At 34.6% G+C, this 12,901-nt stretch overlaps 1 protein-coding gene across 1 annotated transcript in view; it reads left to right on the forward strand.

Annotated features, from left to right (window-relative positions):
* COL28A1 (collagen type XXVIII alpha 1 chain) overlaps window positions 1-12,901 on the forward strand; it is a gene marked incomplete at both ends in the record, with an annotated part of 37,504 nt that overhangs the window by 4,402 nt on the left and 20,201 nt on the right. The window contains 11 exon segments of the mRNA XM_079299348.1: window positions 426-494; window positions 1,277-1,336; window positions 1,866-1,880; window positions 1,884-1,934; window positions 4,242-4,313; window positions 5,049-5,117; window positions 5,682-5,753; window positions 6,041-6,109; window positions 8,956-8,984; window positions 8,986-9,016; window positions 12,356-12,427. Of these exon segments, the coding sequence (XP_079155474.1) occupies window positions 426-494; window positions 1,277-1,336; window positions 1,866-1,880; window positions 1,884-1,934; window positions 4,242-4,313; window positions 5,049-5,117; window positions 5,682-5,753; window positions 6,041-6,109; window positions 8,956-8,984; window positions 8,986-9,016; window positions 12,356-12,427 (609 nt within the window).

Raw genomic sequence — 12,901 nt, forward strand, 5'->3', positions numbered from 1 at the left:
ATCAAAATATATCCCTCTGTTTTAGTGACTTCAAGATTCTCTAGAGCCTTGAACTACAAAGCAAAGATTTTTCTTCCTTTTATGGAAAAGGCATCAGTCATGTCCTTGCGCTGAGTTCTGAACTGATCTCTCCAAATAGTGAACATATTGTCACATTTTCAAAATGTAGCTTCTTTATTCCTAGTATTTAATTTTCTCCTTTTGAAGTTCTGTGTTCAAAACCACAATGAGAGCAGATGAAGTATGTTATGAATTATAGCCAATTTCTTTTCTCTAATATTGGTAATTCCATTGATTATTTTTCTAGTTTGTTTGTAGAGGTATACTTTTTTCATCATTATCCACATTGTGATGGCCAGCTTGTCTGAGATGGTGTTCTTTATAAGTTCCTAAATGTAAATTTCAAAACTGTCATCTATTTCTAGGGTGAAAAAGGCTCTGAATGTGTAGCTGGTCCTCCTGGACCGAAAGGCGAACAAGTCAAAGGTGACAAGGTGAGTACTTGTGAATAGTGACAGAGTAATTTTATAATTGTATCTATAATCAAGTATATTTATAGTTAAATTAATTTTCTGCACTTTATAACATCTATACAAAGGTATATTTTACTGGATCTGAGGAGCTATGTTACACTGTTCCATGCAGCTCCATGGATTGCATTCATCAGTACAAGTAGTTGAGCCTGTTAATATTAACTTAGAGCATCAAGGACTGTATTCTATGCAGCTGGGAGTTTGAGGGAAGAAATGTCCTTTTTTTCTCTCCTAAAATTATTTCAAAAATATTATATTTAAAATATTTTAATTTTAAATAAATATTAAAATGTGAAAATCCCCTAGTCATCTAATCTAATGGACCTGGAAGAGGCAGAGAAACACTGGTATTTTTAGTTTTTTGATATACTCTGCAGCTGCTGTGTTTCTGTTTGTGAGTTTTTCTTCTGAGTGTTGTACAAGAAACTGCCTACATTTCTGTACAAGAAAATCTTTAATCTCAGTATGTAAAGATGAGCTAGAATCCTTCTAATAATAAAATTGCAGGTGTGAACATTAATGTTATAAACAAGATAGAGTTTGTAGGGTAGAAGGGTCATTATTTTTATTAGATCAATTGTCATAGGCAGACTTCCAGGTATTCCAAACACAATTATTCAAATAGAAGCAGCAGACTTCAAGATAATACATCTTGAGGACTGCTACTCCGTGTTTAGTTTAAATACATTAATCAGATAGCATGGACTATTGCAATTTAGTTCTTGGGAATACTTTTTCTGTAGGGTGAACAAGGCCAAGCAGGACCACAGGGCCCACCAGGAATAGGCACTCAAGGAAGCCGGGTAAGTCTGTATTTTGGACATGTGATGGGCATTTGCATACAGTTTTCATTTTATATTAGCAGAGCTGTAATTTTGATGTAAAGACATTAAAAATTTCACAGTGATTTTTCATTTTTGAAAGTATCAAACTAGCTTTTAAGCAAAGCTTGGAAATGCAACTGATTTTGACTGATTTGAATGGTCTTAGAAACAAGCAAATGTAAATTTGGTCTAATCTGCATAATAATTTGCACAGGAGGTAAATCAGATAGGCTTGCTTTTTTGGTGATATATTATACATAAGAATTTTATAAGGCCAAGTACCTACCAGTTCTGAATGTCAAGCCATTTGAAACTTGAACACATCCTTTAGCAGTTGGATAAAGAAAAACTGAAACATTCCAAAAGATCTTCTGGGTTCTGTCAATTTTGGAAAGAAAATTTCTTATAAAAATAAGATAAAATCATTATTAATGGAAAGATGGGCACGTGGTGATTTTCAGATGTGGAAGAGTGTAATGCACTAAAACTCATTTATTTTACTTTCTAGGGTATACAGGGTCCATAAGGAAACCCTGGGGCAAAAGGCTCTCAAGGTTATGGTTGGCCAGGACCAAAGGTAATTGTTCAGACATTGTTTTTTAAAAGCAACCCTGTCACAAAACAATAAGTTTTTGTGTCTTTGCCAGGCTTTTCAAAAGTGTGTTTGATGAGATGAAAATGTAGTTTCATTGGAGATAACATTTCCTTTTGAATCTTAGAGAGAAAGCCATCCATGTTATCAAGATCTTCCCAAAATGAAACATGGTTTCTGCCTGCTTAGCATCAGCCCTTAATTTTTTTGAATGTGAAATTCTGGTTCTAAAGGAACACATATTTATTAAATAGAATCTTTCAGACATCTTTGAGTCCAATGAGTTTGGTGCCACATGTATGCTGTGTTCAAGTAAATAACTTTACCAAACAGTTCAGTTTTAGTTCAGTGATGGTTTTGAGACTCCAGGCTAGTCCCACCACACCTTCAGCCTTTGGTGGTCCTCGTGAGAAAGAACCAAAACCAAAGACAGAAAGGCTAGGACAGGAAAGAGAGCTGAAGTGTACTTAGCTGACCCTGCACTGCAGAGGGAGGGGAAGTAGGAAGAAAACACAAAAGTGAGGAAAACAATTACTGATGTCAAAACCCAGGCCTCTAGTGATACAGTGTCAGGTGAGCACTGTCAGGTGAGGAAAGGGGAATTGCTGAAATATAATGAGAGCAAGTGGAATGAACTGAGGAAATGTAAATCAGAAAGTATGCATAGTCATCATATTGATTTATGAAAGGAAAATATTAGTCACTGTAGAAAAAGCATGAGAAAATCAGTAATTTTCTGGGTATAACTTTGGCATGTAAGCAGCAGTTAAAACAGCAATATTTAATATTAGTATTAAATATAATCAATAGAGAAAAATGGGTACCTGTGAAACATGTGGTAGGCCAATTCTTTTAAGGTGATAAAGCAAAATTGAAAAATTGAATTCTTTAACTCTTCAACTGTTTAATCTTTTTAACTGTTTTAGAACTACAGGAAGAAAGAATTATGAAGCTAAAACTTTCTCTCAAGCAGAATCTCTGATTTTTCTATGTTTGGACTCATTTTTTATTTAGTGACCAAAGAGTTTTTGATATAGTCCTGCAAAGTAAAAAATATCATTAAAGCATAAGAAAGAAGGTTGAAGTGATTCGCTTAGACTTTGTCCACTGCAGGGTTAAATAAAATAGATGCAGTCTTACAAGTTACAGAGGGTTTTAAAAAACAGAACTTTCCAGTTGAAAACTGCTTGTCTGAAAACTTGACTACTTAGGATTGTAGAATGTCATCACATCCACCTCTATGAGTAAGTAGCTAATTAAATAGGGCAAGTAGTGAATGAAGCTAAATTGTGTTTCTCTATTAAACTAAAGACTTTTTGTTGCTAGGGTGAACCAGGTGAACATGGACAAAAAGGAGAAGGATATTTAGCTGTTCTTTATATTGTCTTTTAATTCTTCCACTAATTCCTGCTAAACCAAGTAGAAGATCTTTTGGTATAAATTAACTGTGGTCAGAATAAGAAGGAATATCAGTGATGGCCATAAAACCATTGCCACTACAATAACTGGAACAAAGTTTTCTCCTAATCTTTTCTAAACTAGTGAGGTCTTTCCAAGGCCTATTGGAAAGGTTGCTAACTCTGTCCCCTTGTTTTTTCTGGTGGGAAAAAAAACCCAAGTCTGTGTGACAACAGTGGTCATACTGCCTGTGTGTTGGAAGAGACATTAAACTTAAAGATTATGCCAATTTGAAGACTGTAAACCATATCTTTAATGACTTAAGTAGGGCCTCCAAAATCAGGTAAGGTGGCACAGACATCTTGTTTTTAATTATTTTTTCTTGGATCATGAAAGAGTGCTTGGCAGGACTGCTTCCTATGAATTCTTTCAACTCTTTGTGGTAAATGTTAAAAGTACTGCCTTGGTCACTTTGTACAAATGGTGAAGGGTTAGTGTCCAGTCAATAACACCATTCAGATATTTTTGGCTGACCATCCTTTAAGTCCCAGATGTTTGTCTTAGAAAGTACATTACATTCATATAATATTGTTCATGTGCACAGAATAACAGCATTCAGTCATGGTTTTATTCATTGAATAAATATAAATTTATTTAATACAAATCCAAAATTTAAGAAGTACGTGGGGAACTTGGAGAGAAATTTCAAATACTTATTTTATGGGTATTAGAAATTACTGTCTCTACAGAATATTTAACTACTGGAAGTAACAATCTTTATTTGAGGAAAAATATTGTTTATCTGTAGTTAATATTTTCATGAACTTTGGATCCATTTTACAGAAGAAACAGTTTATTGAAATATGCAGATGTAAAAATTTTTTTTTCTGTAAGGGAGATCCAGGTCTACCAGGATCCCCAGGAGAGAAGGGGGTGAAGGGAGAGAAGGGGCTGACAGGGAAAAAGGTAAGGAAATCTATTTTACCACATGTGAAAGGCATATAAAAATGGTGATGAAGGAAGAACCAGATTATTTGCAGGTTTGCAGTGGTAAGGAGCTCATCCTTGAGGAAAGCCAATATGCCAATACTTTTGCTAGGGATAAGGAACGGGTGAGATGTGTCCCACAAACTCTTAACAGTTCAAGAATTCAAATCAGAAATGGATTTTAACCTCATTTTAATCTACTTTTCATTCTCTAAATTACCTACAGGTGTCCTGGTATACTAATCTGGCTTGTATTATGCATAAGTATTTTGTAGTTAGTGTTCCTTAATAGAATGTTTTGTGTGTTATTTGTGGGTTATTTAATGCAATGTTCCTGACAAATATTTTCAGGCTGGATTGGCCATTGGCTACAGACTTCTCTAAAATTACTTCTCAGAATTGGTCCACCAAGACATTTTCTGATAACTTTGCAAGCACTTCTCTTCCTCTTATATGTATATGCATGGAATCTTTCCTACAGAAGATTGGTGCAGTTGCAAATGCCACTATTGCATATTTCTGCAAAAATAAGGAATATGAATATAGGAGATTGTAGGCCTTTAAGAGACAGAATACTTGGTATTTTTTAGGAAAAAAATTTAACCAGATATTTACTGACACTTTTGGGGAAAGTTTTTATGTAATCATTATTTCTCATAAGTCTATCAGTAAAATGAACTAATTATAAGTAATTAATCATTTAATCTCTGTTAGGGGGAAAAGGGAGATCAAGGTCCAAGAGGCCCAGAAGGACCCCCTGGCAAAGGAGTTGTAGGTCAAAAGGTATGACTTGGCATGCATGCTGGGGAAACACTACAGACTTTTGTAAGAGTTTGGATTCTGACCTACTTTTGCATTCATTATGTCCAAAGCATCAGCATTATTTTAGCAGATGACTTTAAAGGATTTAGGAGAGAGAGCAATGTGTTCTATAGCCTGAACAAGTACAATAAAATCAGACTCTAAACATAGAAACTAAAGGTAATTAGGCAGTAGAGATTGCCTAAAAATTCAGTACAGAATTTCCATTACATTTCAGAGGTAACAAATTAGCTCAGTATGTTGAGAGAAGCTAAGAGAAAAAAGGAGAATAGTTAGATACCTTAATATGAAATGAAAAGCCTGGAAAGATGTATTAGTAGACAAAACTTTTATCTCCCATTTCGTATAATTTATGACATTTTGGAGCACATTCTAGAAATAAGCAGAATTTCAGTTGGAGTGGAGCATCTAAACATCTCTCTAGTTATTGGTTAATAATTATTATTGTGGTTTTGGCTATTTGTGTAGCTGGAGCTGTGAATGAATCTTTGCTGTGACTGAAAAAAAAAAAATTGTTTTTTTTAGTGTGACCCTGGAGCAAAAGGATCCAAAGGAGTGATTTGTCTTACAGGACTAAAAGGCCCAGCTGGACTAAAAGTAAGCTTGTTCTTCCATGGTAATCCTTCTCTTTGTGTTTTATTTAAAAATATAGAGCTTAGGGAGTGTAAATATTTCTCTACCATTTGATGCTTAGATACTTAACAGAATAAAGGGAAAGCAGAAATATATAACATGAAACTTAGACTACCTTTCATAAGAAAAATATGTTGATTTAATTTTTTTCACAGTATTGCTTGTTTTACAGGTAGATCTGTATTGTAGCTATTTTTAGTTCAGAAAGTCAAACTGTCTGTTTAAGTCTACATGACACCATTTGATAACAGGGTGATCCTGGAGAGAGAGGACCCCCTGGTGTACCTGGAGCATCTGTTTGGGGACCTCCTGGACCAAAGGTGACTATCTGATACGTATTTCCTGGAGATCAGAAATTTCTGGTGTGAATTTCTGTAAAATTAAAAGGATCTGATTTAAAGAACTTAAAATTCCTTTTTGTAGGAACAAAAGTACTGAATTCCAGAAATAAGGACTAATAATTATTTTTTAAAAATAGTGTTTTAGGACAGCCCCTTTAATAGCATGCTGAACTTGGTATATTTCCTCCTGAAACCATTTGTTTAAAAAAAAAACAAAAACAACTTACTCGATTTCTGTTTTAGTTTGGTTCCTCCTGTGAAATTAATAGATTTGAAGTAGTTTTTTTTCCAAATTTGCTGTGCTTATTGCTTCTTAAAATATGGCATTAAGCCCAAGCAAGAATGTGTTTATGTCTAGTTCTAGGGCTTATATTATGCTGATTTTTTTTTTTTGAGATGAGTGTTTGTATGTCCCTTGCAAGTGAACAGCTGGCCTGTAGGTACTACTTGAAGTGAAATGTTATACATGAGATACCTAGGCCTACATCCATCTCATTTTCTTCATGGGAAAAATGTACCTCAAATAAGTGGACTTGTCCCGCTGAACAAAATAGGTGGATTCTGAAAAAAAACAAAACAAAAAAACCAAAACCAACAACAGAAAGCAACAACAAAACAAAACAAAACAAAAAAAACCAAAACAAAAACAACAACAAAAAAAAAACCCCAACCCAAAAAAAGCTAACTTTGAAGATTTTAAAAATATTTGAAAATTCTGTGCTATTTAAATAATAACATACTCTTTTTACTTAAATTATTCTTGTTATAATATGTCAGGTAACTCAACTTTAAATGACACTTTTCACCTTTGGTGTTAGTTTTTAGAGTGAAGGAATCACTAATGTATATCATACAATTCTGAAGCAATTTCATTCCCATTTTCGTTCTTCCTAAAAAAATGTGTGTCCCAGCCCACAAGTACAGGAGGGTATAACATATATAATGTACTCATCAGTCTGGCAATAGGACATCACAGAGGGATGTGATGTGTTTTGAACTTGTTTGGGAATGGAAGAGAAAGAAAGACAAAAATGCAAAACACTCAGAGAATATCTGTAGTAAAAATGGAACCACATAGAAGAAAAGAGATTGTGACGTGCTCATGTATCTTATATCGGTTTCAAACCATAATAAAGTTGCAAACTTTATGCTGGCAGAACACAGGAGACATGCTAAAGGGCAGAACTTGTATGAGGACAGGTTTCATTAAATCAGTCTCCCTTCTTCACGTTTTTCTAGTTACTGTGACATTTTTATATAGACAAGTAGGGAAGTCATGATTGTTCATTAATAAATTCATGCTGAAAAATAACTTTGTAGACTTCCTTGCCTTTTTCACTGTGATTTCACTCTGTTGAGTACAGTTCATATAACCTCTGTCGGAGTTGGGCCATTATCCAAAATCCAATTATTTTGGATATGGAAGTCTGTAGGAATCTTTTTTAATTTTTTACTAAATTCTAGAGCAGAGCTTATATGGTCAGTAGGTGATGAAAAAAACCCACAAGTAATTATAAAATACAAATTGATTTTTAGAAAATATTTACATAACCTTGTCTCTTCAGCTCCATCATTCCTTGTTTAAATAAACATCTGCTGTGCTTTGGACAGTTGATCAATAATGTAACAGGCTAAACAGGTCTGTTTCTTCTATTGACTGTGGAAAGTACAATGATAACTGCTAATTTTATTCTTAAAACATCCTGGTGTCTGCAGTTGAGAAGGCAGTCATGATAGATTTCTAATGCAGAGAATGTTTCTCAAAGCTTGGGGCTATGTCTGGAAGTCTGAGGTCTTCTTGGGACATCTCTAAGTATCTGAGATGGTGATGATGAGTGATTGCTAGAGGTCTTAACTCCTGGGCATCCATGGTTGTGTCCATTGGGAGTTTATTTATTTAAAGCTACACCCACGTTTGGGGACTGGAGTTTTATTTCCCTTAACAGACATTATGCTCTTACTAATATGAGGACAGTAACATTAGAAAGTTGTTTTTTCTAGTATTTCTATGTCATGTTTGCAGCTGGTCTGTGGTTTTGATAGAACATTTAATTGCATTCCCTAGAGCATTTAATTGCATTTCCCTGAAATATTGCATGTCCTTCTCTCAGAGAAATTGCAAATGTTTCATTGCAAATTTAGATTTTCTTTGTAAGTTCCTTTATGTAAATTGAAACATCTGTTGCCAGAAGTTTAAACACTAGAAGGAGCCAAATTTTGTTCCATGAAGGGTTAACATAAGGAACATGAATTCTATGCCTTATTGCTTTATGGGAAAGCCACTGACAGCTGTTACAAAAGAGTCGTGGTGTTTAATATTTGTGAAAAACTCGCGTTTCTCCCTTAGACTTCAGACTATGGAACTTGCAGTTTTGAGGTGCAGTGTCATTGCATCTGTGGGCTTTCTAGACATACTCTGTCTCAGCACTTGTCTCTGAATTTCCTTGCTGTTCTCTATGTGCTCTGGCAGAAAAAAGGTTAAGCAACCTGCTTGTGGGCAAAAGCAGGCAGGAGCCACAGGTACATCTGGCCTCTCAAAGTGAATTATGACATTCAACCTTCATCTGAAAACTAAAGCCATCAAGTTATTTGTCAAGGTAGAATACAATCTTTTACACAGCTGGGGAGAAGCAGAAGTCTAAGAGAGGTCAGAATCAAGGTAGTCAAATCTTCCTCCAGAAAAACTGATTTCATGTTAGGTCAAAATTTGTCACTGTAAGGAAGAACCAAATACTTGTTCTTTTTTTGTAAAACTTTCAAAGCTATAACTGAATAATATAATATTATAAGTTAATATAATTCTGAATTTGTTTCTTTTTGGATAGGGGGATCCAGGAGACAAGGGACCACTGGGAAATTCCTGGAAATTCTATAATGGGACCAACTGTAGGTATTTTAGACAAAAGATAGAAAGTAAATAAGTGTGAGACATATGCAAAACTCCTGTGAAAATATAGACACCACTTGAACCTTTTAAGTAGAGGAATTAACCAGTTCTTCAACTTTTCCCTTATTCCAGGTTATGTCTATTTTTAAAATAAACATATTATCTTTACAAAGAAGAAACAGAAAATTATAAATATAACTAGTCCAGTGTACCTCACCCTGCAAACTTCCCATAGGAAGTCTTCACTAGGAAGGCAACTCTTCAAATTCACCTCTTCCCCTCTATCACACTTTATATCATATTGTACTTCTGTCACTTGTGATCTGGGTTGCAAATTTCTTTAAGACTTCTGCCACTGCTTATAAGGGAATATTTCAGGGAAAGGTACCATTCTTATGATCTGCTTTCCAGACTGAAACTGGGAATCTTCAGAAATATCTTTTTATTTCTTTTTACTTTACTATGTCTACACATAAAATATTCCACTCAATTTCATCACATCACTTTGTAAAAGTATAGACAATAAACACAAATTCAGAAAACAATTAATTTATGTCTACCTAACACAATGTAGCTCAAAATATGGCCACTTAATCTTTTAAATGATAACATTTTAGGAATACACCAATAATGGTATTCACTCCTGGCTTGACACAGTTCTAACAGTACCCCTACTACAGAATGTTAAATAGCACATTGGCCATTCAGTAACTTTTGTTTCTGATTTTTGAAAACTCTAAATTTCTTTTGTCTGTTATCTAGAAATTAATTCACTCTATTATTCTTATAAAAAGAAGTGATGAACATGACTTAATTGTCCAGTCATATCCTTAATCAATTAGGTTTTGATTATGACAGCTGTTTTATTTTCTTTATAATGGGCATGGATGCAATATTTATGTGTATATACATTTTTTTGTTCTTATTTTGAAAGCAGGTAGAAGCAACTATCTTTATATTACTGCTTTGGAAAACTACTTTAGAACCTGTCCTGGAAAGGCTGGAAAAGCAGATTTATTTATTTAGCAAGCTCTCTGTGGCATCAGGGGCATTTGCTTTCTTACCAGTGCACTGACTTAGAGTGAGTCACTGTGATTTTCTCCTCCAGACACCATAAAACTGTGGGAAGCAGTAAACACAGAATTGCTCCTGAGCCATCTCTTGTGTTATTGTTTAAAACCCCCCAAAAAATAATCTGGACTAGAGAACTGTTTCTTATATAACATTTGGCTGTAGATTTGACCTAAGTAGAATGATGGCATTTATAGTTATGCTACTAATAGCAAACCCAGACACTTCACAAAATCCCAATTCTCACAGAAGAGAATGTGTTAACATGCATTTGGCATTTACAGCAGCCTCCTAGGATTAAATGAAAACATCTGTTTGGTTGTTTTTTACTGTAGTGAGATTAGAAATAAAAACAGATATGAACCCATGATCCATGTTTTCCTTTCTTGTTAAATGAAAGTGTTATAAAACATTTCTCATTTTATCCACAGTTTAAGAATTATGGATATTAAGAATCCGGAAGAGGTGAAAGTGACTTTCCATTATAAAGCTATTTATGATCTAGAAGCATGCTGGTTGTTTAAATTTTTACAGAGGTGGATCAGAATTCCATCATTTGAAAATTATGAGTCATGAAGAGACATCTTTGAGAGCTGACACAGTTTGACTGTGTTGGTCAGGGTCTACTTAAATTCTCTCAGTGAAACTGTCCTGTTGGATTCAAGAGTAGATGCAATTCATATAGGAATGACCTACTATAAATTTACTTAGGCATAAGATATGCTTGCATCACTATCCACGTTTCATCTACAGTAATTTCAGGGTTTCATCTTAACCAGAACCTTGAGTCTGCCTTGAAGAAGTCTCTTTCTCAATTTACCTACCTGCTAGCTTGAATCTATGATTTATATCTTTAGGAGGCCCAAAGCATCTCTTCCATTTTTCTGATAGATCTAAATTGGTTAATAAGAATAGATTATTTATATCTATGGTAGAGACATTTATGGGACAGGAGATTTTGGCCAAAAGTTTGTTTCAGTTGTACATCCAGCTAGAGTACAAGATGATTTGTTGTCCAGACATGAGCCCTGTATTCAGACAGACAAACTTCTGAGGTCTGAGCTGCTAACTGATCTCTCTTCTTGGTTTCTTGAACTATTATATGATGGTAGAAATTTACAGGCACAATGCACATTGAAACAGCAGTTTTATGTCCCTTGTTTCATTTTCCTTGTTATTTCTTTTTACTAGAGTAGACAGGGAAATATTTGTCTATTGGTGTGTAATTATTCTTGAGAATATGTTATACCTATGTACATTAACAACACTCAAGGAGTTGCTGACAGCACTCTACAACACTTTTTCATGGAGTGTATTAACATTTCTTGGTTCTGTGGGATGGAGTAAAGGGCATGCAGCTCTCTTTGAGCAGCCACAATATCCACACCATGCTCAGAGGGATGTGGGTGTGTGACCTGCGTGCATCAGTGGCAATTTCCCATTGCTGGTATGTGAGCATCTACAGCACAGACCAACAGCACATCCTCAGGGCTGGCTCCAAGCAGTATGTTTGCTTTCTGGGTTCTGTGAACAGTCTACTGCAAACTCAGTTAATTTTCTCATAAAATGTCAGGAAAACTCTCACTGGAGGAAGAAAGAGGAAAAGTTTGCTATTTGCTTCTCATCTGGCCATGAAAGGAAGCATTGAGGTTTTGCAGATGCACAAACCTTTAGTGGGAGTCAGTGGAAGGGTCATCAGAAGGAGTGATTGTCTCTTTATAAGTGAGTTTTTAGGTTGATCATTTTCTTCTAACTGTTGTATTTCTTTCTTTTCCTACTTTGCCTTGTAGAATGGAATTTTGTTTTACTGTATGAGAAAACCAATGTGATTATCTGGAAGTGCAAAATGTGCAGCATATAACTTAAGGCAGGCATATATCATTTCAGTATTCTGAATTTAGTTTTTATTGCTCAAACATACCCCAAACTGATAGAAGTGTGTTTTTTAAAATAAATTTAACTTTGTATGGGCTGAACATAATGCCAATGTTCTGAATATTTCTCTGCAACTACAAATCCAGAAATTATCAATTTCCTAATAAGAATTCTTATTCTTCTAAAATTTTAATTAATTCAATTTAAACCACAATAAAAAAATCACAGAAATTCCTGAACTTTGTGAATTAATTTCAAGAGCTGGTAACTAATACTAATAACTAGTATTTCCAAAAAGATTTTTAAAAACTTCCTTACATATTTGTTAATATTCATTACACTGTGATAATCCAGGTAATGGCATAACTTCTGACTTCCTATTTTGTGTTTAGGGGGAACAAGGACCACCTGGACCACTTGGACCTCAAGGAGCAAAAGGTGACAAAGGTGGCAAAGGTGAAGCTGTAAGTACAATTTGAATTCTGTACTTTGTGTCCAACAACAAAAATTAAAACGAGCGAACAAAAAAACAAACACACCTGCCAAAAAAACCCCTGTGGGATAATTCAATATTTAGTTGCTTAGATTTAGTTACTTAACTAATCCTTTAGCTAAGTTAAATGTTTCATGGATATTTGAAGGCTCTTTCCTAGATACCAGTTGTACAAGCAGTTGGAACTGGATATAAATGGTTCTCATTTCATTGTCATGAAAGGGATACCATGTAATTCCATTAAAATCTTTATGGCTGCTCATATGTGTTTCAATATCACTGCTTAGAATTCTTTTTACTCCCTCCCTTTTCTTTACTCTTCTCTGAACAAGATTTCTAACACCATCTGCTTGACCAAGTTTTGCAGTTTTAGTTCCTTGGATTTTCAGCTGTTTTTCATGCTAGGAAGTTAAATCCTCATATTTGAAAATTTTCCACATTTTGC

Source organism: Erithacus rubecula (genome assembly GCF_903797595.1).
Source record: "Erithacus rubecula genome assembly, chromosome: 3".
Classification (NCBI taxonomy): Eukaryota; Metazoa; Chordata; class Aves; order Passeriformes; family Muscicapidae; genus Erithacus; species Erithacus rubecula.